Source organism: Oncorhynchus nerka, linkage group LG15 (assembly GCF_034236695.1).
Source record: "Oncorhynchus nerka isolate Pitt River linkage group LG15, Oner_Uvic_2.0, whole genome shotgun sequence".
Taxonomy (NCBI): domain Eukaryota; kingdom Metazoa; phylum Chordata; class Actinopteri; order Salmoniformes; family Salmonidae; genus Oncorhynchus; species Oncorhynchus nerka.
The window spans coordinates 3,670,157-3,695,114 of NC_088410.1; the positions used below are offsets into that span (position 1 = coordinate 3,670,157).

The window sequence follows — 24,958 nt, forward strand, 5'->3', positions numbered from 1 at the left end:
ATGACCAGGATGGGGTGTTAACATGACTAAGACTTCAGGATGGGGTGTTAACATGACCAGGATGGGGTGTTAACATGACCAGGATGGGTTGTATGAACAGGATGTCAATATGACCAAAATGGGTTGTTAAACATGACCAGGATGGGTTGTTAACATGACATAAACTTCAGGATGGGTTGTTAACATGACCAAGATGGGGTGTTAACATGACCAGGATGGGGTGTTAACATGACCAGGATGGGGTGTTAACATGACCAGGATGGGGTGTTAACATGACCAGGATGGGGGTGAACATGACCAGGATGGGGTGTGAACATGACCAGGATGGGTTGTTAACATGACCAGGATGGGTGTTAACATAACCAGGATGAACATGACCAAGATGGGGTGTTAACATGACCAAGATGGGGTGTTAACATGACCAGGATGGGAATAACATGACCAGGATGGGTTCATAGAAGGATGGGTTGTTAACGAATGGGGTGTGAACGTGACCAGGATGGGGTGTTAACATGACCAGGATGGGGTTAATAACATGACCAAGATGGGGTTAACATGACCAGGATGGGGTGTTGACCAACATGACCAGGATGGGGTGTTAACATGACCAGGATGGGGTGTTAACATGACCAGGATGGGGTGTTAACATGACCAGGATGGGGTGTTAACATGACCAGGATGGGGTGTTAACATGACCAGGATGGGGTGTTAACATGACCAAGATGGGGTTTGATGGGGTGTTAACATGACCACTAGATGGGGTGTTAACATGACCAAGATGGGGTGTTAACATGACCAAGATGGGTGTTAACATGACCAAGATGGGGTGTTAACATGACCAGGATGGGTTCACTGGTATGGTGAATGAACAACCAGGATGGGGTGTGAACATTAACATGGATGGGGTGTTAACATGACCAGGATGGGGTGTTAACATGACCAGGATGGGGTGTTAACATGACCAGGATGGGTTCATAACCAGGATGGGTTAACATAACAAGGATGGGTTGTTAACAGGATGGGGTGACCAGAATGGGGTGTGAACATGACCAGGATGGGGTGTGAACGTGACCAGGATGGGGTGTTAACATGACCAGGATGGGTTGTTAACATGACCAAGATGGGGTGTGAACATGACCAAGATGGGGTGTGAACATGACCAAGATGGGGTGTGAATATGACCAAGATGGGGTGTGAACATGACCAAGATGGGGTGTGAACATGACCAGGATGGGGTGTTAACATGACCAGGATGGGGTGTTAACATGACCAGGATGGGGTGTTAACATGACCAGGATGGGGTGTTAACATGACAGGATGGGTTAATAACAAGATGGGTAATAACATGACCAGGATGTGTTAACATGACCAAGATGGGGTGTTAACAACGTGACCAAGATGGGGTGTGAACCAGGATGACACGACCAGATGGGGTGTTAACATGACCAAGATGGGGTGTTAACATGACCAAGATGGGGTGTTAACATGACCAAGATGGGGTGTTAACATGACCACCAGGATGGGTGTTAACATGACCAAGATGGGGTGTGAACATAACATGACCAAGATGGGGTGTGAACATGACCAAGATGGGGTGTTAACATGACCAAGATGGGGTGTTAACATGACCAAGATGGGGTGTTAACATGACCAAGAAGATGACCAGGGGGTTCATAACCAGGTTAACATGACCACTTCAGGATGGGGTGTTAACATGACCAGGATGGGGTGTTAACATGACCAAGATGGGGTGTTAACATGACCAGGATGGGGTGTTAACATGACCAGGATGGGGTGTTAACATGACCAGGATGGGGTGTTAACATGACCAGGATGGGGTGTTAACATGACCAAGATGGGGTGTTAACATGACCATGACCAGGATGGGGTGTTAACATGACCAGGATGACCAGGATGGGGTGTTAACATGACCAAGATGGGGTGTTAACATGACCAGGATGGGGTGTGAACATGACCAGGATGGGGTGTGAACATGACCAGGATGGGGTGTTAACATGACCAGGATGGGGTGTTAACATGACCAGGATGGGGTGTTAACATGACCAGGATGGGTTACATAACATGAACCAGGATGGGTTAATAACATGACCAGGATGGGTTGTTAACATGACCAGGATGGGTTGTTAACATGACCAGGATGGGGTGTTAACATGACCAGGATGGGGTGTTAACATGACCAAGATGGGTTGTTAACATGACCAGGATGGGGTGTTAACATGACCAAGATGGTGTTAACAGGATGGGGTGTTAACATGACCAGGATGGGGTGTTAACATGACCAGGATGGGGTGTTAACATGACCAGGATGGGGTGTTAACATGACCAGGATGGGGTGTTAACATGACCAAGATGGGTTGTTAACATGACCAAGAGGTTAACATGACCAGGGGGTGTTAACATGACCAGGATGGGGTGTTAACATGACCAAGATGGGGTGTTAACATGACCAGGATGGGGTGTTAACATGACCAGGATGGGGTGACCAAGATTAACATGACCAGGATGGGGTGTTAACATGACCAGGATGGGGTGTTAACATGACCAGGATGGGGTGTTAACATGACCAGGATGGGGTGTGAACATGACCAGGATGGGTGTGAACATGACCAGGATGGGGTGTGAACATGACCAGGATGGGGTGTGATGGGATGGGTGTTAACATGACCACTGGATGGGTATAATAACATGAACAGGATGGGGTTAACATGACCAGGATGGGGTGTTAACATGACCAGGATGGGGTGTTAACATGACCAGGATGGGGTGTTAACATGACCAGGATGGGGTGTTAACATAACCAGGATGGGTTAATATGACCAGGATGGGGTGTTAACATGACCAGGATGGGGTGTTAACATGACCAGGATGGGGTGTTAACATGACCAGATGGGTTCATAACCAGGATGGGGTTCATGGTGTTAACATGACCAGGATGGGTTGTTAACATGACCAGAATGGGGTGTGAACATGACCAGGATGGGGTGTTAACATGACCAGGATGGGGTGTTAACATGACCAAGATGGGGTGTTAACATGACCAAGATGGGGTGTGAACATGACCAAGATGGGGTGTTAACATGACCAGGAGATGGGGTGTTAATAACCAGGATGACCAGGATGGGGTGTGAACATGACCAGGATGGGGTGTTAACATGACCAAGATGGGGTGTTAACATGACCAGGATGGGGTGTTAACATGACCAGGATGGGTTGAAACATGACCAAGATGGGGTGTTAACATGACCAGGATGGGGTGTTAACATGACCAGATGGGGTGTTAACATGACCAGGATGGGGTGTTAACATGACCAAGATGGGGTGAACATGACCAGGATGGGTGTTAACATGACCAAGATGGGGTGTTATGACATGACCAAGATGGGGTGTTAACATGACCAAGATGGGGTGTTAACATGACCAAGATGGGGTGTTAACATGACCAAGATGGGGTGTTAACATGACCAAGATGGGGTGTTAACATGACCAGGATGGGTTGTTAACATGACCAGGATGGGGTGTTAACATGACCAGGATGGGGTGTTAACATGACCAGGATGGGGTGTTAACATGACCAGGATGGGGTGTTCGTAACCAGGGACAGGATGGGGTGTTAACATGACCAGGATGGGGTGTTAATATGACCAAGGATGGGGTGTTAACATGACCAAGATGGGTGATTAACATGACCAAGATGGGGTGTTAACATGACCAAGATGGGGTGTTAACATGACCAGGATGGGGTGTGAACATGACCAGGATGGGGTGTTAACATGACCAGGATGGGGTGTTAACATGACCAGGATGGGGTGTTAACATGACCATGACGTCCAAGATGGGGTGTTAACATGACCAAGATGGGGTGTTAACATGACCAAGATGGGGTGTTAACATGACCAAGATGGGGTGTTAACATGACCAAGATGGGGTGTTAACATGACCAGGATGGTGTTAACATGACCAAGATGGGGTGTTAACATGACCAAGATGGGGTGTTAACATGACCAAGATGGGGTGTTAACATGACCAGGATGGGGTGTTAACATGACCAGGATGGGGTGTTAACATGACCAGGATGGGGTGTTAACATGACCAGGATGGGTTGTTAACATGACCAGGATGGGGTGTAATAACATGACCAGGATGGGTTAATAACATGGGATGTTAATAACATGACCAGTTGATGACCAGGGTGTTAACATGACCAGGATGGGTTGTTAACATGACCAGGAGGTTAACATGACCAGGGGTTTGATTAACATGACCAAAATGGGTTGTTAACATGACCAGGATGGGGTGTTAACATGACCAGGATGGGGTGTTAACATGACCAGGATGGGGTGTTAACATGACCAGGATGGGGTGTTAACATGACCAAGATGGGTTGTTAACATGACCAGGATGGGGTGTTAACATGACCAGGATGGGGTGTTAACATGACCAGGATGGGGTGTTAACATGACCAGGATGGGGTGTTAACATGAACAGGATGGGTTAATAACATGAACAGGATGGGTTAATAACCAGGATGGGTTCATAACCAGGATGGGGTGTTAATATGACCAGGATGGGTTGTTAATATGACCAGGATGGGATGTTAATATGACCAGGATGGGGTGTTAATATGACCAGGATGGGTTGATTACATGACCAAGATGGGGTGTTAACATGACCAGGATGGGGTGTGAACATGACCAGGATGGGGTGTGAACATGACCAGGATGGGGTGTGAACATGACCAGGATGGGGTGTGAACATGACCAGGATGGGGTGTGAACATGACCAAGATGGGGTGTTAACATGACCAAGATGGGGTGTTAACATGACCAAGATGGGGTGTTAACATGACCAAGATGGGGTGTTAACATGACCAAGATGGGGTGTTAACATGACCAAGATGGGGTGTTAACATGACCAAGATGGGGTGTTAACATGACCAAGATGGGTGTTAACATGACCAGGATGGGGTGTTAACATGACCAAGATGGGGTGTTACATGACCAAGATGACCAAGATGGGGTGTTAACATGACCAGGATGGGGTGTTAACATGACCAGGATGGGTGTTAACATGACCAGGATGGGGTGTTAACATGACCAGGATGGGGTGTGAACATGACCAGGATGGGGTGTGAACATGACCAGGATGGGGTGTGAACATGACCAGGATGGGTTCATAACCAGGGACCAGGATGGGGTGTTAACATGACCAGGATGGGGTGTCAACATGACCAGGATGGGTTAATAACATGACCAGGATGGGTTAATAACATGACCAAGATGGGTTGATTACATGACCAGGATGGGTTAACATGACCAGGATGGGTTGTTAACATGACCAGGATGGGTTAACATGACCAGGATGGTTTGATAACATGACCCGTATGGGTTGTCAATATGCCCAAAATGGGTTGTTAACATGACCAGGATGGGTTGTTAACATGACCAGGATGGGGTGTTAACATGACCAGGATGGGGTGTTAACATGACCAGGATGGGGTGTTAACATGACCAGGATGGGGTGTTAACATGACCAGGATGGGGTGTTAACATGACCAGGATGGGGTGTTAACATGACCAGGATGGGGTGTTAACATGACCAGGATGGGTTGTTGATGGGTTGATTACATGACCAGGATGGGTTGTTAACATGACCAGGATGGGGTGTTAACATAACCAGGATGGGTGTTAACATGACCAGGATGGGGTTAACATAACCAGGATGCCCAAATGGGTTGTTAACATGACCAGGATGGGGTGTTAACATAACCAGGATGGGGTGTTAACATGACCAGGATGGGTTTTTAACATGACCAGGATGGGGTGTTAACATGACCAGGATGGGTTGATTACATGACCAGGATGGGTTGTTAACATGACCAGGATGGGTTGTTAACATGACCAGGATGGGTGTTAACATGACCAGGATGGGTTAATAACATGACCAGGATGGGTTAATAACATGACCAAGATGGGTTGATTACATGACCAGGATGGGTTAACATGACCAGGATGGGTTGTTAACATGACCAGGATGGGTTGTTAACATGACCAGGATGGGTTGTTAACATGACCAGGATGGGTTGTTAACATGACCAGGATGGGGTGTTAACATGACCAGGATGGGGTGTTAACATGACCAGGATGGGGTTGTTAACATGACCAGGATGGGATGACCAGGATGGGTTGTTAACATGACCAGGATGGGTTGTTAACATGACCAGGATGGGTTGTTAACATGACCAGGAACATGACCAGGATGGGGTGTTAACATGACCAGGATGGGGTGTTAACATGACCAGGATGGGGTGTTAACATGACCAGGATGGGGTGTTAACATGACCAAGATGGGTTGTTAACATGACCAGGATGGGTTGTTAACATGACCAGGATGGGGTGTTAACATGACCAGGATGGGGTGTTAACATGACCAGGATGGGGTGTTAACATGACCAGGATGGGGTGTTAACATGACCAGGATGGGGTGTTAACATGACCAGGATGGGGTGTTAACATGACCAGGATGGGTTGTTAACATGACCAGGATGGGTTGTTAACATGACCAGGGATGGGTTAATTAACATGACCAGGATGGGTTGTTAACATGACCAGGATGGGTTGTTAGCATGACCAGGATGGGTTAACATGTGGGTTGTTAACATGAACCAGGATGGGGTGTTAACATGACCAGGATGGGTTAATATGACCAGGATGGGATGTTAACCACCCAAGATAGATGTTAATAACCATGACCAGGATAACACCACCAGGATTTGATAACATGACCAGTATGGGGATGAACATGACCACATATGAACCACAAAATGGGTTGTTAACATGACCACCACCAAGATGGGATGTTAACATGACCAGGATGGGGTGTTAACATGACCACCAAGATGGGGTGTTAACATGACCAAGATGGGGTGTTAACATGACCAAGATGGGGTGTTAACATGACCAAGATGGGGTGTTAACATGACCAGGATGGGTTGTTAACATGACCAGGATGGGGTGTTAACATGACCAGGATGGGTTAATAACATGACCAGGATGGGTTGTTAACATGACCAGGATGGGTGAACATGACCAGGATGGGGTGATAACATGACCAGGATGGGTTGTTAACATGACCAGGATGGGGTGTTAACATGACCAGGATGGGGTATATAACATGACCAGGATGGGTGTTAACATGACCAGGATGGGTTACATACCAACATGACCAAGATGATAACATGACCAGGATGGGTTGTTAACATGACCAGGATGGGGGTAATAACATGACCAGGATGGTTGATACACATGACCAGGACCCAATATAGTGTACAACCATAACATGACCAGGATGGGTGTTAACATGACCAGGATGGGGTGTTAACATGACCAGGATGGGGTGTTAGATGATAACAACCACCACCAGGATGGGGTGTTAACATAACCAGGATGGGGTGTTAACATAACCAGGATGGGTTTTTAACATGACCAGGATGGGGTGTTAACATGACCAGGATGGGTTGTTAACATGACCAGGATGGGTTGATACATGACCAGGATGGGTTGTTAACATGACCAGGATATAGTTGTTAACATGACCACCACCACATGACCAGGATGGTTTGTTAACACCACCCAGTACTATACCCAAAATGGGTTGTTACACCATGACCAGGATGGGTTGATAACACCACCAGGATGGGATGTTAACATGACCAGGATGGGGTGTTATAGATGATGGGGTGTTAACATGACCCAGATGGGGTGTTAACATGACCAGGATGGGTTGTTAACACCCAGTATATGGGATGATACACATGACCAGGATGGGTGATATAGATGTTATTACATGACCAGGATGGATGTTAACATGACCATGGGTTGTTAACCCAGTTGTTAACATATAGATGATACACCACCATGACCAGGATGGGATGTTAACCACCACCAGGATGGGGTGTTAACATGACCAGGATGGTATATAGATGACCAGATACACCATGACCAGGACCCAGTTAACATATAACATGACCAGGATGATACACATGACCAGGATGGGTTGTTACCATGACCAGGATAACATGACCAGGATGTTAATAACACCACCAGGATGGGTTGTTATAGGATGTTACACCACCACCACCCAGGATATATAGATAACACACCACCACCACCACCCAGGATATAGATTACAACACCACCAGGATGGATGTTAACCACACCAGGATATAGGTTACACCACCACCACCACCCAGTATATAGATGATACACCACCACCACCACCCAGTATATAGATGCTACACCACCACCACCCAGTATATAGATGATACACCACCACCCAGTATATAGATGATACACCACCACCACCACCCAGTATATAGATGCTACACCACCACCACCCAGTATATAGATGCTACACACCACCACCACCCAGTATATAGATGATACACCACCACCACCACCCAGTATATAGATGATACACCACCACCACCACCCAGTATATAGATGATACACCACCACCACCACCACCCAGTATATAGATGATACACCACCACCACCACCCAGTATATAGATGATACACCACCACCACCACCCAGTATATAGATGATACACCACCACCACCCAGTATATAGATGGTACACCACCACCACCACCACCAGTATATAGATGATACACCACCACCACCACCCAGTATATAGATGATACACCACCACCACCCAGTATATAGATGGTACACCACCACCACCACCCAGTATATAGATGATACACCACCACCACCCAGTATATAGATGCTACACACCACCACCACCCAGTATATAGATGATACACCACCACCACCACCCAGTATATAGATGCTACACCACCACCACCACCCAGTATATAGATGATACACCACCACCACCCAGTATATAGATGCTACACCACCACCACCCAGTATATAGATGCTACACCACCACCACCACCCAGTATATAGATGCTACACCACCACCACCCAGTATATAGATGCTACACACCACCACCACCACCACCACCCAGTATATAGATGGTACACACCACCACCACCCAGTATATAGATGATACACCACCACCACCACCCAGTATATAGATGATACACCACCACCACCACCCAGTATATAGATGCTACACCACCACCACCCAGTATATAGATGATACACCACCACCACCACCCAGTATATAGATGATACACCACCACCACCACCACCCAGTATATAGATGATACACCACCACCACCACCCAGTATATAGATGCCACCACCACAGTATATAGATGATACACCACCACCACCACCCAGTATATAGATGATACACCACCACCACCACCCAGTATATAGATGATACACCACCACCACCCAGTATATAGATGATACACCACCATACCACCACCACCACCACCACCCAGTATATAGATGCTACCACCACCACCACCCAGTATATAGATGATACACCACCACCACACCACCCAGTATATAGATACACCACCACCACCACCCAGTATATAGATGATACACCACCACCACCACCCAGTATATAGATGATACACACCACCACCACCCAGTATATAGATACACCACCACTACACCACCACCCAGTATATAGATGATACACCACCACCCAGTATATAGATGCTACACCACCACCACCCAGTATATAGATGCTACACCACCACCACCACCACCACCCAGTATATAGATGCTACACCACCACCCAGTATATAGATGATACACCACCACCACCACCCAGTATATAGATGCTACACACCACCACCACCCAGTATATAGATGCTACACCACCACCCAGTATATAGATGCTACACCACCAGCCAGTATATAGATGATACACCACCACCACCACCCAGTATATAGATGCTACACCACCACCACCCAGTATGGATGATACACCACCACCACCCAGTATATAGATGATACACCACCACCACCCAGTATATAGATGATACACCACCACCACCCAGTATATAGATGATACCACCACCACCACCCAGTATATAGATGATACACCACCACCACCACCACCCAGTATATAGATGATACACCACCACCACCACCCAGTATATAGATGATACACACCACCACCACCCAGTATATAGATGATACACCACCACCACCACCCAGTATATAGATGATACACCACCACCACCACCCAGTATATAGATGATACACCACCACCACCCAGTATATAGATGATACACCACCACCACCCAGTATATAGATGATACACACCACCACCACCCAGTATATAGATGATACACCACCACCACCACCCAGTATATAGATGATACACCACCACCACCACCCAGTATATAGATGATACACCACCACCACCACCCAGTATATAGATGATACACCACCACCACCACCCAGTATATAGATGATACACCACCACCACCACCCAGTATATAGATGATACCACCACCACCACCACCCAGTATATAGATGATACACCACCACCACCACCACCCAGTATATAGATGCTGATATACCACCACCACCACCCAGTATATAGATGATACACACCACCACCACCCAGTATATAGATGATACACACCACCACCACCACCACACCACCCAGTATATAGATGATACACCACCACCACCACCCAGTATATAGATGATACACCACCACCACCACCCAGTATATAGATGATACACCACCACCACCACCCAGTATATAGATGATACACCACCACCACCACCCAGTATATAGATGATACACCACCACCACCACCCAGTATATAGATGCTACACACCACCACCACCACCACCCAGTATATAGATGATACACCACCACCACCACCCAGTATATAGATGATACACACCACCACCACCCAGTATATAGATGATACACCACCACCACCACCACCCAGTATATAGATGATACACCACCACCACCACCCAGTATATAGATGATACACCACCACCACCACCCAGTATATAGATGATACACCACCACCACCACCACCCAGTATATAGATGATACACCACCACCACCCCACCACACCACCACCACCACCCAGTATATAGATGATACACCACCACCACCACCCAGTATATAGATGATACACCACCACCACCACCACCCAGTATATAGATGATACACCACCACCACCACCACCACCACCCAGTATATAGATGATACACCACCACCACCACCCAGTATATAGATGATACACCACCACCACCACCCAGTATATAGATGATACACCACCACCACCACCCAGTATATAGATGATACACCACCACCACCACCCAGTATATAGATGCTACACCACCACCACCACCACCACCCCAGTATATAGATGATACACCACCACCACCACCCAGTATATAGATGATACACCACCACCACCACCCAGTATATAGATGATACACCACCACCACCACCCAGTATATAGATGCTACACCACCACCACCACCCAGTATATAGATGATACACACCACCACCACCCAGTATATAGATGATACACCACCACCACCACCCAGTATATAGATGCTACACCACCACCACCACCCAGTATATTAGATGCTACACAATCTGGGTTAGGGTTTGGCTGGGGTAGGCCGTAATTGTAAATAAGAATTTGTCCTTAGCTGACTTGCCTAGTTAAATAAAGATTAAAATAACATAAAAAATAACAACTTTTTAACATGTAACCATTTACAGAAATAAATAAAGGAGTCAAACCCATGTTATTGTGAATAATAACAGACTCTCTAGAGACGTTTCATGACCAGGATGGGTTAATAAAGGAGTCAAACCCATGTTATTGTGAATAATAACAGACTCTCTAGAGACGTTTCCCAGAACTCAGCTTCACGTCATGTTTAAAGAACGGCCCATTGCTGTGTTGTCGACAATAACACACTGGTTTCTCTTCACTGCTTGATTTGGGCAGGAGCTCACCAGAACTGAGTACCGGCACCTAAAAATGTCCTATCGCTTGAGTTCCTGCACCTCTTATAAAAAAATATTAGTTTGAAAGTATTGTATTGTTCCTGCACCTTAAATATAAAACAGTACAGGAGCCTATTTCAGTCCAAGTCAAGATGATACACCACCACCACCCAGTGTATAACCACGGGTTCTCTTATTGGCCTTATGGTGGTTATAGGGGGTGGGGGTGGGGTCTTATGGTGGTTATAGGGGGGTGGGGGTGGGGCCTTATGGTGGTTATAGGGGGCCTTATGGTGGTTATAGGGGGTGGGGCCTTATGGTGGTTATAGGGGGTGGGGCCTTATGGTGGTTATAGGGGGGGGTGGGGCCTTATGGTGGTTATAGGGGGTGGGGCCTTATGGTGGTTATAGGGGGTGGGGCCTTATGGTGGTTATAGGGGTGGGGCCTTATGGTGGTTATAGGGGGTGGGGCTTTATTGTGGTTATAGGGGTGGGGGTGGGGCATTATGGTGGTTATAGGGGGTGGGGGTGGGGCCTTATGGTGGTTATAGGGGGTGGGGTGGGGCCTTATGGTGGTTATAGGGGGTGGGGGGGGGGCCTTATGGTGGTTATAGGGGGTTGGGGGTGGGGCCTTATGGTGGTTATAGGGAGTGGGGTGGGGTTGGGGAGTGGGGCCTTATGGTGGTTATAGGGGGTGGGGGTGGGGCCTTATTGTGGTTATAGGGGGTGGGGCCTTATGGTGGTTATAGGGGGGTGGGGCCTTATGGTGGTTATAGGGGGTTGGGGGTGGGGCCACTAGGGTACCCTCCTGCACCTTTCGGTTGCATGCTCTCATGGGATGTCGAGGGTAGAGAATGAGCAAAGCACTACAGGAAGAGATATTCAGTGATGATTAAAAATGTTGGGGAAAATATAAGAAATGGGAAGCATTTTATCCATAGAGCATTTTATCCATAGAGCATTTTATCCATTAACATTTTGTTGGTTGATGACAATCTGTAGCATTAATAATTCCTAACCACACATATAGTTCAACAACTGCAGAGTTTTTGCCCCTGTTAAGACAGTACTTACCGTCGTTAATCAGATCTCCTGTCGTCTCTTCTTCTTCTTCTTTCTCCTCCTCCTCCTCCTCCTCCTCCAATGAGACAGTAATCTCCCCCTCCTCCTCCACTCCAAAAACGGCATTCTCCTCTTTCTCCTCCTTCAGAGTAACATCCTCCTCCTCTTTCACTCTGAACGCTTCTTCCTCTTCTTTTGCTGAAACAGTCACCTCCCCCTCCTCCTTCATTCCAAAAACTGCATTCTCCTCCTTCAGAGTAACATCCTCCTCCTCTTTCACTCTGAACGCTTCTTCCTCTTCCTTCACAGTAGCAGTCACCTCCCCCTCCTTCATTCCAAAAACGGCATAGTCTTCCTCCTCTTCCTTCACAGTAGCAGTCACCTCCCCCTCCTTCCTTCCAAAAACGGCATAGTCTTCCTCCTCTTCCTTCACAGTAACAGTCACCTCCCCCCCATCCTTCTTCATTCCAAAAACGGCATTCTCCATCTCTTCAGTAACATCCTCCTCTTTTACTGTAACATCCTCTTCCTCTTTCACTCTGAACGAGTCTTCCTCTCCTTTCACTGAAACGTCTTTCTCTTCTTCTTTCACGGTAACAGCCTCACCCTCCACTTGTTTTTGTATTGTAACATATTTCTCTTCCTCCTCCTCTTTCACCAGAGTTTCTTTCTCCGTCCAGCAGACCTCCTCATGGGTGGAGTAGCTTAGTGAGTTCATGGTCGGGGATGCTAACTTGCTAGCTAGTTAGCATTAGCAACTCGTCTAATACTAGCCCTAACTTAACCAGCTAGCTAGATGACTAACAACGGAATATTTAAACGAAAGGGGTAGTAACTAACTAGACGACAAAAATGAGTTTAAAACACAGCGGCTAATAATCACCGAAAGCGTCTGAAGAGCACCAATGTTTCAGCTTTGTTGCCTAGCAAGATACCGAGGTGGTTGACTTCTTCTTCTTTAGGATTTGGTTGGCGGCGCTCATCCGGGTTTAAGGTGCGTATACCGCCACCTGCTGTACTGGTGTGTGAGGCCATTCACGGCCAACCAACATTCAATTCTCGATTCGGTAACACAAATTGTGTAAAGGAAAGTTTCCCTGACAACTATTAACCCATTCCACTATTTAACCCTATTTAATCGTACTCCAGGCCAACGGTCTGGGAGGACGGAACACTACCACTCAACACCACCTGGAACTGTTCTGCAAGTAAATCCTCGCAATCCAGAGTACTTCTCTGTCGCAGCCCCCCAACAACCTCCTGTGACCTCCGATCCATTTCTGTAGTACAGTTGACAACCATGGCTATGAATGCTAAAAAAAAGCCCACCTTTACTGAAGCACATATTCTTCCCATCACTCTCCCTTGATCTCTGCCTATTCACTGGGATCCTCTCGGGATCCCTCACCCTGTACCCATCTTCCTCTACCACTCTCTCATGGTCTCTGCCTATTCACTGGGATCCTCTCAGGATCCCTCACCCTGTACCCATCTTCCTCTACCACTCTCTCATGGTCTCTGCCTATTCACTGGGATCCTCTAGGGATCCCTCACCCTGTACCCATCTTCCTCTACCACTCTCTCATGGTCTCTGCATACATTCACTGGGATCCTCTCAGGATCCCTCACCCTGTACCCATCTCCTCTACCACTCTCTCATGGTCTCTGCCTATTCACTGGGATCCTCTCAGGATCCCTCACCCTGTACCCATCTCCCCTCTACCACTCTCTCATGGTCTCTGCCTATTCACTGGGATCCTCTCGGGATCCCTCACCCTGTACCCCATCTCCTCTACCACTCTCTCATGGTCTCTGCCTATTCACTTCCCTCGGGATCCCTCACCCTGTACCCATCTTCCTCTACCACTCTCTCATGGTCTCTGCCTATTCACTGGGATCCTCTCAGGATCCCTCACCCTGTACCCATCTTCCTCTACCACTCTCTCATGGTCTCTGCCTATTCACTGGGATCCTCTCAGGGGAATGTACCCTGTACCCATCTTTCTACCACTCTTCACTGCTATTCGAAAACCTCAACACTATTATGTCCTGAGAGGGTGGTAAGCGTGAGCAAGTCCATGCCTTTCTCTCAGAACACCTCCGTTAGGTTGCTGACTTTTAATTCTTCTTCTTTGGGATTGGCTCAAACTCAAAAGGTGTTTTATCGCCACCAACTGATTTGAAATATTAAACTGACTGTAGGCAGGAGGAATGTATATACATATTCATAAACCTTCCACTGCTCGAAAATCTCAAAATCCTATGTGGCGCCTAGAGACGTGGGACACGTGAGAGTCCATGTAGCTCCTCAGATGTTAAGTATTTTAATTCCAGGGAATAGTTCAGGAATCAGAGGACATTTACAGCACAGTAATGATTGGATATTAAATGACTGTAGGCAGGAAAGAGGATGCAGTGGTCATGGAGGCACCTTCCACTGCTCATCTTAAATCGGCATCGCAGTGCTAGATCGTTAACACAGATGTGTCCATGGATATCAGAGGATATCAGAGGGCCAATCAGGTAGCCTGATTTCAGACTTGTCCATGGAAACAGGATGTCAGAGTGCCATTAGGTATCCGGATTTCAGATGTGTCCATGGAAACAGGATATCAGAGTGCCATCAGGTAGCCTGATTTCAGATGTGTCCATGGAAACAGGATATCAGAGTGCCATCAGGTAGCCTGATTTCAGATGTGTCCATGGAAACAGGATATCAGAGTGCCATCAGGTAGCCTGATTTCAGATGTGTCCATGGAAACAGGATATCAGAGTGCCATCAGGTAGGTAGCCTGATTTCAGATGTGTCCATGGAAACAGGATATCAGAGTGCCATCAGGTAGGTAGCCTGATTTCAGATGTGTCCATGGAAACAGGATATCAGAGTGCCATCAGGTAGGTAGCCTGATTTCAGATGTGTCCATGGAAACAGGATATCAGAGGGCCAATCAGGTAGCCGGATTTCAGATGTGTCCATGGAAACAGGATATCAGAGGGCCAATCAGGTAGCCTGATTTCAGATGTGTCCATGGAAACAGGATATCAGAGTGCCATCAGGTAGCCTGATTTCAGATGTGTCCATGGAAACAGGATATCAGCGTGCCATCAGGTGGCCTGACTGAATCAGACTGCTCTTGTAACCGATGTGAAATGGCTAGCTAGTTAGCGGTGGTGCGCGCTAATAGCGTTTCAATCGGTGACGCCACTCGCTCTGAGGCCTTGAATTAGTGGTTCCCCTTCTGCTATAGCAGTCTCCATCAAAGTGATCATCCCCACACCTGCTATACCAGTCTCCATCAAAGTGATCATCCCCACACATCTCGGCTCCTTCAGTCTATATATAATGACTTTTTTTTCACATGATTTTTTTGGGGGAAAAAAAAGATATACATTTACAAAATAATATTTGGAAGACCCTCAGTCCTCTATCAAATCAATTTATATAGCCCCGGCCTAAAACCCCAAACAGCAAGCAAGCAGGTATAGAAGCACGGTGGCTAGGACAAACTCCCTAGGAAGGCAAAAACCTAGGAAGAAACCTAGAGAGGAACCAGGCTATGAGGGGTGGCCAGTCCTCTTCTGGCTGTGCCGGGTGGAGATTAGAAACCTAGAGGAACCAGGCTTTGAGGGGTGGCCAGTCCTCTTCTGGCTGTGCCGGGTGGAGATTAGAAACCTAGAGAGGAACCAGGCTTTGAGGGGTGGCCAGTCCTCCTCTGTCTGTGCCGGGTGGAGATTAGAAACCTAGAGAGGAACCAGGCTATGAAGGGTGGCCAGTCCTCTTCTGGCTGTGCCGGGTGGAGATTATAAACCTAGAGAGGAACCAGGCTATGAGGGGTGGCCAGTCCTCTTCTGGCTGTGCCGGGTGGAGATTAGAAACCTAGAGAGGAACCAGGCTATGAGGGGTGGCCAGTCCTCTTCTGGCTGTGCCGGGTGGAGATTATAAACCTAGAGAGGAACCAGGCTATGAGGGGTGGCCAGTCCTCTTCTGGCTGTGCCGGGTGGAGATTAGAAACCTAGAGAGGAACCAGGCTATGAGGGGTGGCCAGTCCTCTTCTGGCTGTGCCGGGTGGAGAACACAGTGGTTGTAGAGGGTGCAACAGGAAAGCACCTGTCACAGTGCTGACTTTTGCCTAATACCTGCAGCAAATGCCTCTACCCAGTCTTCTGGCTGGGCAGAGTACTTTAGGATTTTAGTTACTGTGGTGTAACAAGGGCCTAGCCGTGCGGCCCTACCAACCCTTCTATTTCTTCTCAATGGCCCTTCGCGTGAGGTGGGTTTGTTCCTTCGTTCACGTTGTCACTCCCTTATTTCCCGGTCTAGTATGAGGTCTTGGATAGATGAGGACTTTATTACTTTAGGTTTATACTCTTCCTATACTCCCTTACCTTGTGTCTTCTTTTATATATATCAATACCTAATAAACTTATTTTCTGTTAGTTATTATGCTCGTCAGCTAGTAGTCACTGGGAAACTAGTATTGCTATATGTATTTGACTCTCCTAAAAATATATTATTGTCCACACAATGAAATATTCTTTAGTGCAATCACTTTAACCTATAACCAGGGTCACTTTCTGTTCAGTGAGAGTGTCAAAGGCGTTTGCTCTCCAGATCGTTAATCTGGCCTAGTTGTCAAAGTTTCAAAGCTTTTATTAAAATCACTTTATACACATCATGTTTTTTTCAGTTTTATACACATCATTACAATTTAATGGTTCTACAGTTTCCTAATACATCAATAAATCAATCAATCCTTATACTATGCCAAATAATATTGCAAATATAATTCGCTTAAAACACTTCTAAAACTCTTAAACAAAACAAACACCCATATATTTACCTTGAAGCTCTGTTCCCTTGGTCCTTCCACTGGTCTCTATAAGAGTAGTAATATTTTGGCCTCTGCTGTTTATAGTACTGTAATCTTCTAATTTAGTCTGAATTCCCGATGGTTTTTACTGCCTACTGTTTAGATATTGATTCCTTTTTATCGACTCTTGGCTACTACGAGGCTTTACTTATTTCTGGGCTGTTTCAATCTTGCCAAACTGCAATTGTCACTGGCACTCCAAAGATGGAACATTGTTGCTCTACGCCTCGCTCCGTTGAGGGGTGAAGTTCTCTCTGACACAACCTTGTTCTCTTACTCTTTTTAAGTGGTGTGAGCTTCCAATGTACAACACAATTCTTTAAAATATACCAGTCAATAGTTTTGCTCGTGCCTCGATGTCAAAGTAGTCAATACAAAACAAGAGTATAGTAAAAGTAATTTACCTTGTCTGGTTATTCTCTATGATGTCCAAATCATATGGGTTGAGGATCATGTCTAGGCACCGCTCTCTCCTCATTTTATACCTCTTTTAGACACTCAGTTTGGGGGAAGATGTTCGGGAGTAGAATCTATCTCAACAGTGTGCCATTACATTATGTCCTTGCCACTTTTCTTTGCAGTGTTGCTCAAGATTAAGTAGAACTTAGTCCAATGTTAGTTCTAAAGCTCTACACAATACTCTGCTGCTGATGCCAGATGCCATAGCAGTCTCTTTCTGATGTAAAGCAGAGGGTCACTGAGCATGTGGTGCATGCGATGGGGGACTTCATCTTGCAAACAACACAGCAACGCCTCCATGCTGAGCCCTTTTTGCCCTTAGGCACATCCATGCCTGCACAGATATATTTGGGTAGATGAACACTTGTGGTAGGAGCAGAAGGGACAGGGCTTGGTGCAGTGGTGCTGTAGCCAGGAGGGACAGAGGTAGAGTAGGTAGAACGTGGTACAGTGGTGCTGTAGCCAGCAAGCTCCTTGATGAGCTGCTCTCTGAAGGCTTTCTGTGAGAGGAAGGGCTTTCCACAGCTCTTCGCCATTTCCTTGTGTAGGATGAATGCATTCACCACGGCGATGTCGATGAAATGATAGAAGAAGGTCTTGTACCATTTCATCGTCTTATGTAGAACATTGTAGTAGCCTGTCAGCGCGCCTGATAGGTCGACACCTCCCGTGTTCTTGTTGAAGTCCTTTACTGCAGTTGGAATGGGGACACTTTTGGTGGCCCATGCCCCAGTAGCGTCCTTCACACGTTTGACAACATGATCCCCACTGAAGGACTTGTGGATAGTGGAGCACATGACCACCTCTCTGGCATCCATCCACTTCACAAACAGCAGGCCATCTTCACGGATCCATCGTATGGTCCCCCGCTCAGCCTGCTTAGGCATGTCGTCCACCTTCGTCTTCGGGAAGCCCACCCTGGTGGTACGAATGGTGCCACAAGCCCACACCCCCAGCTTCCTCAGGTCTGCAAACAGGGCAGGGCTTGTGTAGAAGTTATCCACAAACAGTTTGTAGCCCTTCCCCAGCAGTTGAAAATCCAACAACGCCATTACAGAGGCATAGCTGAGTTCCTTACCGGTCGCAAAACTGTTCTTCCCCTCGTAGACCAAGAAATTGCACGTGTAGGCACACGCAGAATCAGCCAACACAAACAGCTTGAGACCACACTTGGTTGGTTTGTTTGTCATGTACTGTTGGAGGCCAATGCTGTCCTTTGAGGCCACCATCCTCTCATTGATTGACACGTTCTGGGCTGGCTGAAAGTACGTCTTGCAGGCCTCGACAATGCTGTGGTAGAGAGGTTTGATTTTGCACAGTGTATCAAACCTCGCTGTGCCTCTCTTCTTCTCATTCTCTTCATCAACCTTTGGGTCACTGATGTGAAGCGCCCGGGAGAGATCCAGAAACCTTTTTGCAGGACATAACAGCCGAGGGGAAAGGCAGTTGGTAGAGAGATGACGTTTTCCAGTAGTCCTTCAGGCTTTTCAGCCTCACCAGCCCCATGTAGATGACCAGAGAAGGTAGCAGAAAAAGTCTGCCGTGGATATGGGCTTCCATGCTGCCGTTTTTGCCTGCTTGCGTCTTCTTCCCATTCTTATTCGTGTTGGACACGAGCGACTCTACAACGGATTGGGTGAAGAACAGCTGAAAAAGCTGAAGGGGGCTGTACGTAGCAGTCATGTTTAGCTGAGGTCCTGGCTTCCTTTTCGGCCTAAAAGTTGGTTTGGGTGGCTCCACATCGTCTTCTAGGACAGTGTGCCAATGCCATTCTGTCCCTCTGTTAGCGGATGGCACACTTCCCCTCTTCCTCTTCTTTGTCGGTCCTCTAGACGGCCCGGGAGGTGTGGAGCCAGAGACAGCAGGGGTACAGCTGGATGAACCAGCTTCAGAGGGGGATGGACAAGTTGGCACTGGGGGCTCCCAGTCGGGGTCAGTGCCACTGTGAAAGAAAATGTTCAGTTAGAATAGTTTCACATATGAGCCCTGCATCAACAGGTATAATAAACACACATTATTTATATATATATATATATGAGTACAGGGAACATAAAGTGCTGTTCCATTGCACTTTGTTGTGGGCTTGTCTGTGTTTGCCTACATTCTACACCATACAATTAATTAATATATATATACACACATATATATATACACATACATATACAGAAACATAGGCTATGGGTCGATCTCATACATACAAAACAGACCCTCACTCACAATGACTAGCCAACACCGCCAGCATTCAAAAGCACCACCAGCATTCAAAAGTCGACCAAAACATCAGCCAGGAAGCATAGGAACTGAGAACTGGTCTGTGGCCCCCACCTGCAGAACCACTCCTTTATTGGGGGTGTCTTGCTAAATGCCTATAATTTTCCACCTGTTGTCTATTCCATTTGCACAACAGCATGTGAAATTTGTCAATCAGTGTTGCTTCCTAAGTGGACAGTTTGATTTCACAGAAGTGTGATTGACTTAAGAGTTACATTGTGTTGTTTAAGTGTTCCCTTTATTTTTTTGAGCAGTGTCTATACAGTGAGGCAATAAAAGTATTTAGTCAGCCACCAATTGTGCAAGTTCTCCCACTTAAAAAAATGAGGCAAATACTTATTTTCCACCATAATTTGCAAATAAATTCTTTTAAAATCCTACAATGTGATTTTCTGGATTTTTTTTTCTCATTTTGTCGGTCATAGTTGTAGTGTGTAGTGTCTGTCATAGCCTGTAATTACAGGCCTCTCATCTTTTTGGTTGGTGATCAAATACTAATATCATGCAATAAAATGCAAATAAATTCATTAAAAATCATACAATGTGATTTTCTGGATTTTTGTTTTAGATTCCGTCTCTCACAGTTGAAGTGTACCTACGATAAAAATTACAGACCTCTACGTGCTTTGTAAGTAGGAAAACCTGCAAAATCGGCAGTGTATCCAATACTTGTTCTCCCCACTGTATATAAATCAATTTTAAAAAAATCTCAAATGAATATGCAACCATTTAAACAACTGCATTAGCATGAGAAGCAAACACATGTTTTACTTACTGATGTGGATCTTCTTCTTCCAAAAACATTTCATCCGCGCTGGAATCCAAACTCAGATCACTCACAGAGTCCTCATCCATTCCTTCTGTGTCACTCTCCATTTCTGCCAAAATATCATCAACATGTTTATACTTGGACTTTTGATTTAGCTTTTCCACTCTTAGTAGCCATGTTTTTAACTATTTCAGATTTGAGAACAAATGTGCTTTTCTTTCACAAACAAGGACATTTGTGACCCCAAACTTTTCAACAGTACTGTATATATAGAAATACACGTTTAAAATGTGTACCAATCGATTGGTCAAAAGAACAGGTGACTAAGTCAAACAAGATTTTTATTAGTCGGGGACAGCCCTACTGGTAAAAGATACCAGTCCATCTTCATATCAACTAACAGAACTCTGCTGGTTGTCCTGGTAACAGATACCAGTCCATCTTCATATCAACTAACAGAACTCTGCTGGTTGTCCTGGTAACAGATACCAGTCCATCTTCATATCAACTAACAGAACTCTGCTGGTTGTCCTGGTAACAGATACCAGTCCATCTTCATATCAACTAACAGAACTCTGCTGGTTGTCCTGGTAACAGATACCAGTGGGCAGATCTATTGTATTTGTTCAAACTAAACAACAGCACTTACTTTTATGTGTTAAATCTGATCCGTTCTCCTCTCCTCCTCCTCTCACAGTTCCACTCAGCCCCGTTGTTTTCCCGCAGTCCACCAGCAGCAGAGACAACCTCTTCATCCCGGGAGAGGCACGACACTGGGACTCCGGGAGGACAGAACGGCTAGCGTTGTCCTGGTAACCATAAAGAGGTGACACAGACACATATCATTATGGATGCTGATGTCACTGTTGACATAAAGTGCTTTACAGAAACCCAGCCCAGACCACAATAGAGCAAGCTGTATGCTAGGCCAGACCAAGCTGTATGCTAGACCAGACCAAGCTGTATGCTAGGCCAGACCAAGCTGTATGCTAGGCCAGACCAAGCTGTATGCTAGACCAGACCAAGCTGTATGCTAGGCCAGACCAAGCTGTATGCTAGGCCAGACCAAGCTGTATGCTAGACCAGACCAAGCTGTATGCTAGACCAGACCAAGCTGTATGCTAGACCAGACCAAGCTGTATGCTAGACCAGACCAATGCTAGACCAGACCAAGCTGTATGCTAGACCAGACCAAGCTGTACCATCTGGTGTTCTGATCTGGAGAGACTCTTCTCTGCCTCTTCAGCTTCATGAGGTTGTTGAGGCTCCCCAGAGGATCCACGATAGTCATGTCTCTCTCCTGTGTGAACGAGAACATCAAATGCTTAGCAGGACAGGAAAATGGTCCAATTCACACACTAATCAAGAGAACATCCCTGGTAAATCATTACTGCCTCCTGATCTGTCAGACTCAACAAACAAACATTTCAATTGTAGATTGTCAGAGGGTTGGAGTGTTTCCCTGGCTATCCGTAAATAAAAAATAAAAATAAAAACAAGAAAATGGCACCATCTGGTCTGCTTAATATAAGGAATTTGAAATGATTTATATTTTAAGTACATTTTAGACTTTTACTCAAGTAGTATTTACTGGGTGATTCACATTTACTTGAGTAATTTTCTATTGAGGGATCTTTACTTTTACTCAAGTATGACAATTGCGTACTTTTCCCCCACCACTGTGATGCAAATGTTAAAGGGCCGTTCCACAAAATGGATGCCTTTTGCGTCCCTTCGACATTTTAAGTATATTATGCGCTGTATATTATATTTTAAAAGCCTGTAATAATAGATTAAGTGCACGTTAATATAGACCACATGGAAAATTCAATAAATACAATTAAGTTCCAAAATATCTGTACCAATGGCAGATTGCCCCTAAACAATTCCTACAGTACTGAACAACATACTAAAGTGCAGAACTTCAGTATAATGCCTTTTTTAATACATTATTTCAACAACTGCATAGTGCCCCTGTTTATAAAACAGTACTCACTGGTGGTAATCGGATGTTCGGTCTCGTCTTCTTTATTGAGAAATCCTCCTCTTTTTTACTTCAAAGGTTCTTCCTCCTTTTTGATTCTGAAAGCTCCTATCGCTTTTTCCACTTTGACAACCTCGTTCCCATATTCCTCTTTCACTGTAATACCATCCTCTTGTTTCACTGTAATATCATCCTCTTGTTTCACTGTAATATCATCCTCTTCTTTCATTCTTCAAGTTTCTTTGCCTCCTTTCACCAGTTTATTTCTCCGTCGAGATTAGTGAGTTTATGCTCCGGGAGATTAGCCTAGTGCAGCATCAAATGTAACACATTTGCTAATTTAACAAGACAATTACGTTTAAATGAACCAGTAGATAGGTAAACAGAATTATGTTCAAAACACTAAGAGTAATATACACAAGATTGGTCTAAAGAGCTTCAATTTTTAGGTTTGCTAGCAAAGCACCGCGTGGGTAAACCAGGAACCTTTTGTCGCTGTTGAAGAAGTATCCCGCCCGTCCACTAGATAATACGCAAGAAGCATCACCTGAAAAATTCATATCGCCATCTGCTGACTGGAGTGGGTAACGCAAATTGGAAAAATATGAATTACAATGTTCAGTCTGGCAAGCAATGTCATAAGAAGTCATTTAAAAATAACCAGATGTTATGTTCTTACAGCCAATACTTTCCTCCAGGATTGGCCTGCCTATTAGGCAGGATTAGGTGACCGATAGAATAGGGTGCCATACTCCGAGCTAAATTGACCAAGGCTCATCACGAACAACACATAACACTTCATATAATGCTGCCCAAATACAATGAAAACTTCTCTCACCCAGTGGCATATGGGCTATTTAGGTGAGTGTTGGTGTCTCCCATCTCCACAGAGGAACACTAGATCTCTGTCAGAGTGACCATCAGGTTCCTGGTAACCTCCCAGACCAAGGCCCTTCTGCCCTGATTGCTCAGTTTGGCCAGGCGGCCAGCTCTAGGAAGAGCCTTGGTGGTTCCAAAGTTTTCCTTTTAAGAACGATGGTAGCCACTGTGTTCTTTGGGAACTTCAGAGAGGTAACCTCCCAGACCAAGGCTCTTCTCCCCTGATTGCTTAGTTTGGCCAGGCGGCCCGCTCTAGGAAGAGCCTTGGTGGTTGCAAACTTTTCCTTTTAAGAACGATGGTAGCCACTGTGTTCTTTGGGAACTTCAGAGAGGTAATCTCCCAGACCAAGGCCCTTCTCCCCTGATTGCTCAGTTTGGCCAGGCGGCCCGCTCTAGGAAGAGCCTTGGTGGTTCCAAACCTCTCCTTTTAAGAACGATGGAGGCCACTGTGTTCTTTGGGAACTTCAATGCGGCAGAATTATTTATTTTTTTTGTCTCCTTCCCAGATCTGTGTCGGAGCTCACGGACAATTCCTTCCACCTCATCTCAAGGATGATTAATGGAAACAAGATGCACCTGGAGCTCAATTTTAGATTCTCATAGCAAAGGGTCTGAATATGTAAATAAGTTATTTCTGTTTCAATATATATACATTTGTAATACTTTCTAAAAACCTGAATACTTTCCATATATTTTCCTTTTGTTTTCCAGTAACCCTAC

The 24,958-nt window shown here is 45.9% G+C and overlaps 2 protein-coding genes across 3 annotated transcripts in view; both read right to left on the bottom strand.

Moving 5' to 3' along the window:
• LOC135559964 (zinc finger protein 771-like) overlaps nucleotides 1–13,977 on the bottom strand; it is a 33,669-nt gene extending 19,692 nt beyond the window's left edge. For both annotated transcript variants that reach the window (XM_065000867.1, XM_065000868.1), the window contains exon 1: nucleotides 13,018–13,977. In XM_065000867.1, the coding sequence (XP_064856939.1) occupies nucleotides 13,018–13,723 (706 nt within the window). In that variant the 5' untranslated portion in view covers nucleotides 13,724–13,977. The remainder of the gene's footprint in view (nucleotides 1–13,017) is intronic.
• A 4,528-nt stretch (nucleotides 13,978–18,505) lies between these two features.
• LOC135560302 (piggyBac transposable element-derived protein 4-like) lies at nucleotides 18,506–23,399 on the bottom strand. The gene is made up of 6 exons (XM_065002161.1): nucleotides 23,372–23,399; nucleotides 22,578–22,675; nucleotides 22,025–22,184; nucleotides 21,382–21,484; nucleotides 19,798–20,277; nucleotides 18,506–19,712 (listed from the first exon to the last, which is right to left on the bottom strand). Exons 2-6 carry the CDS (start codon nucleotides 22,578–22,580, stop codon nucleotides 18,506–18,508), a joined length of 1,953 nt encoding a protein of 650 aa, XP_064858233.1. The 5' UTR covers nucleotides 22,581–22,675; nucleotides 23,372–23,399.
• Nucleotides 23,400–24,958: the final 1,559 nt, after the last annotated feature.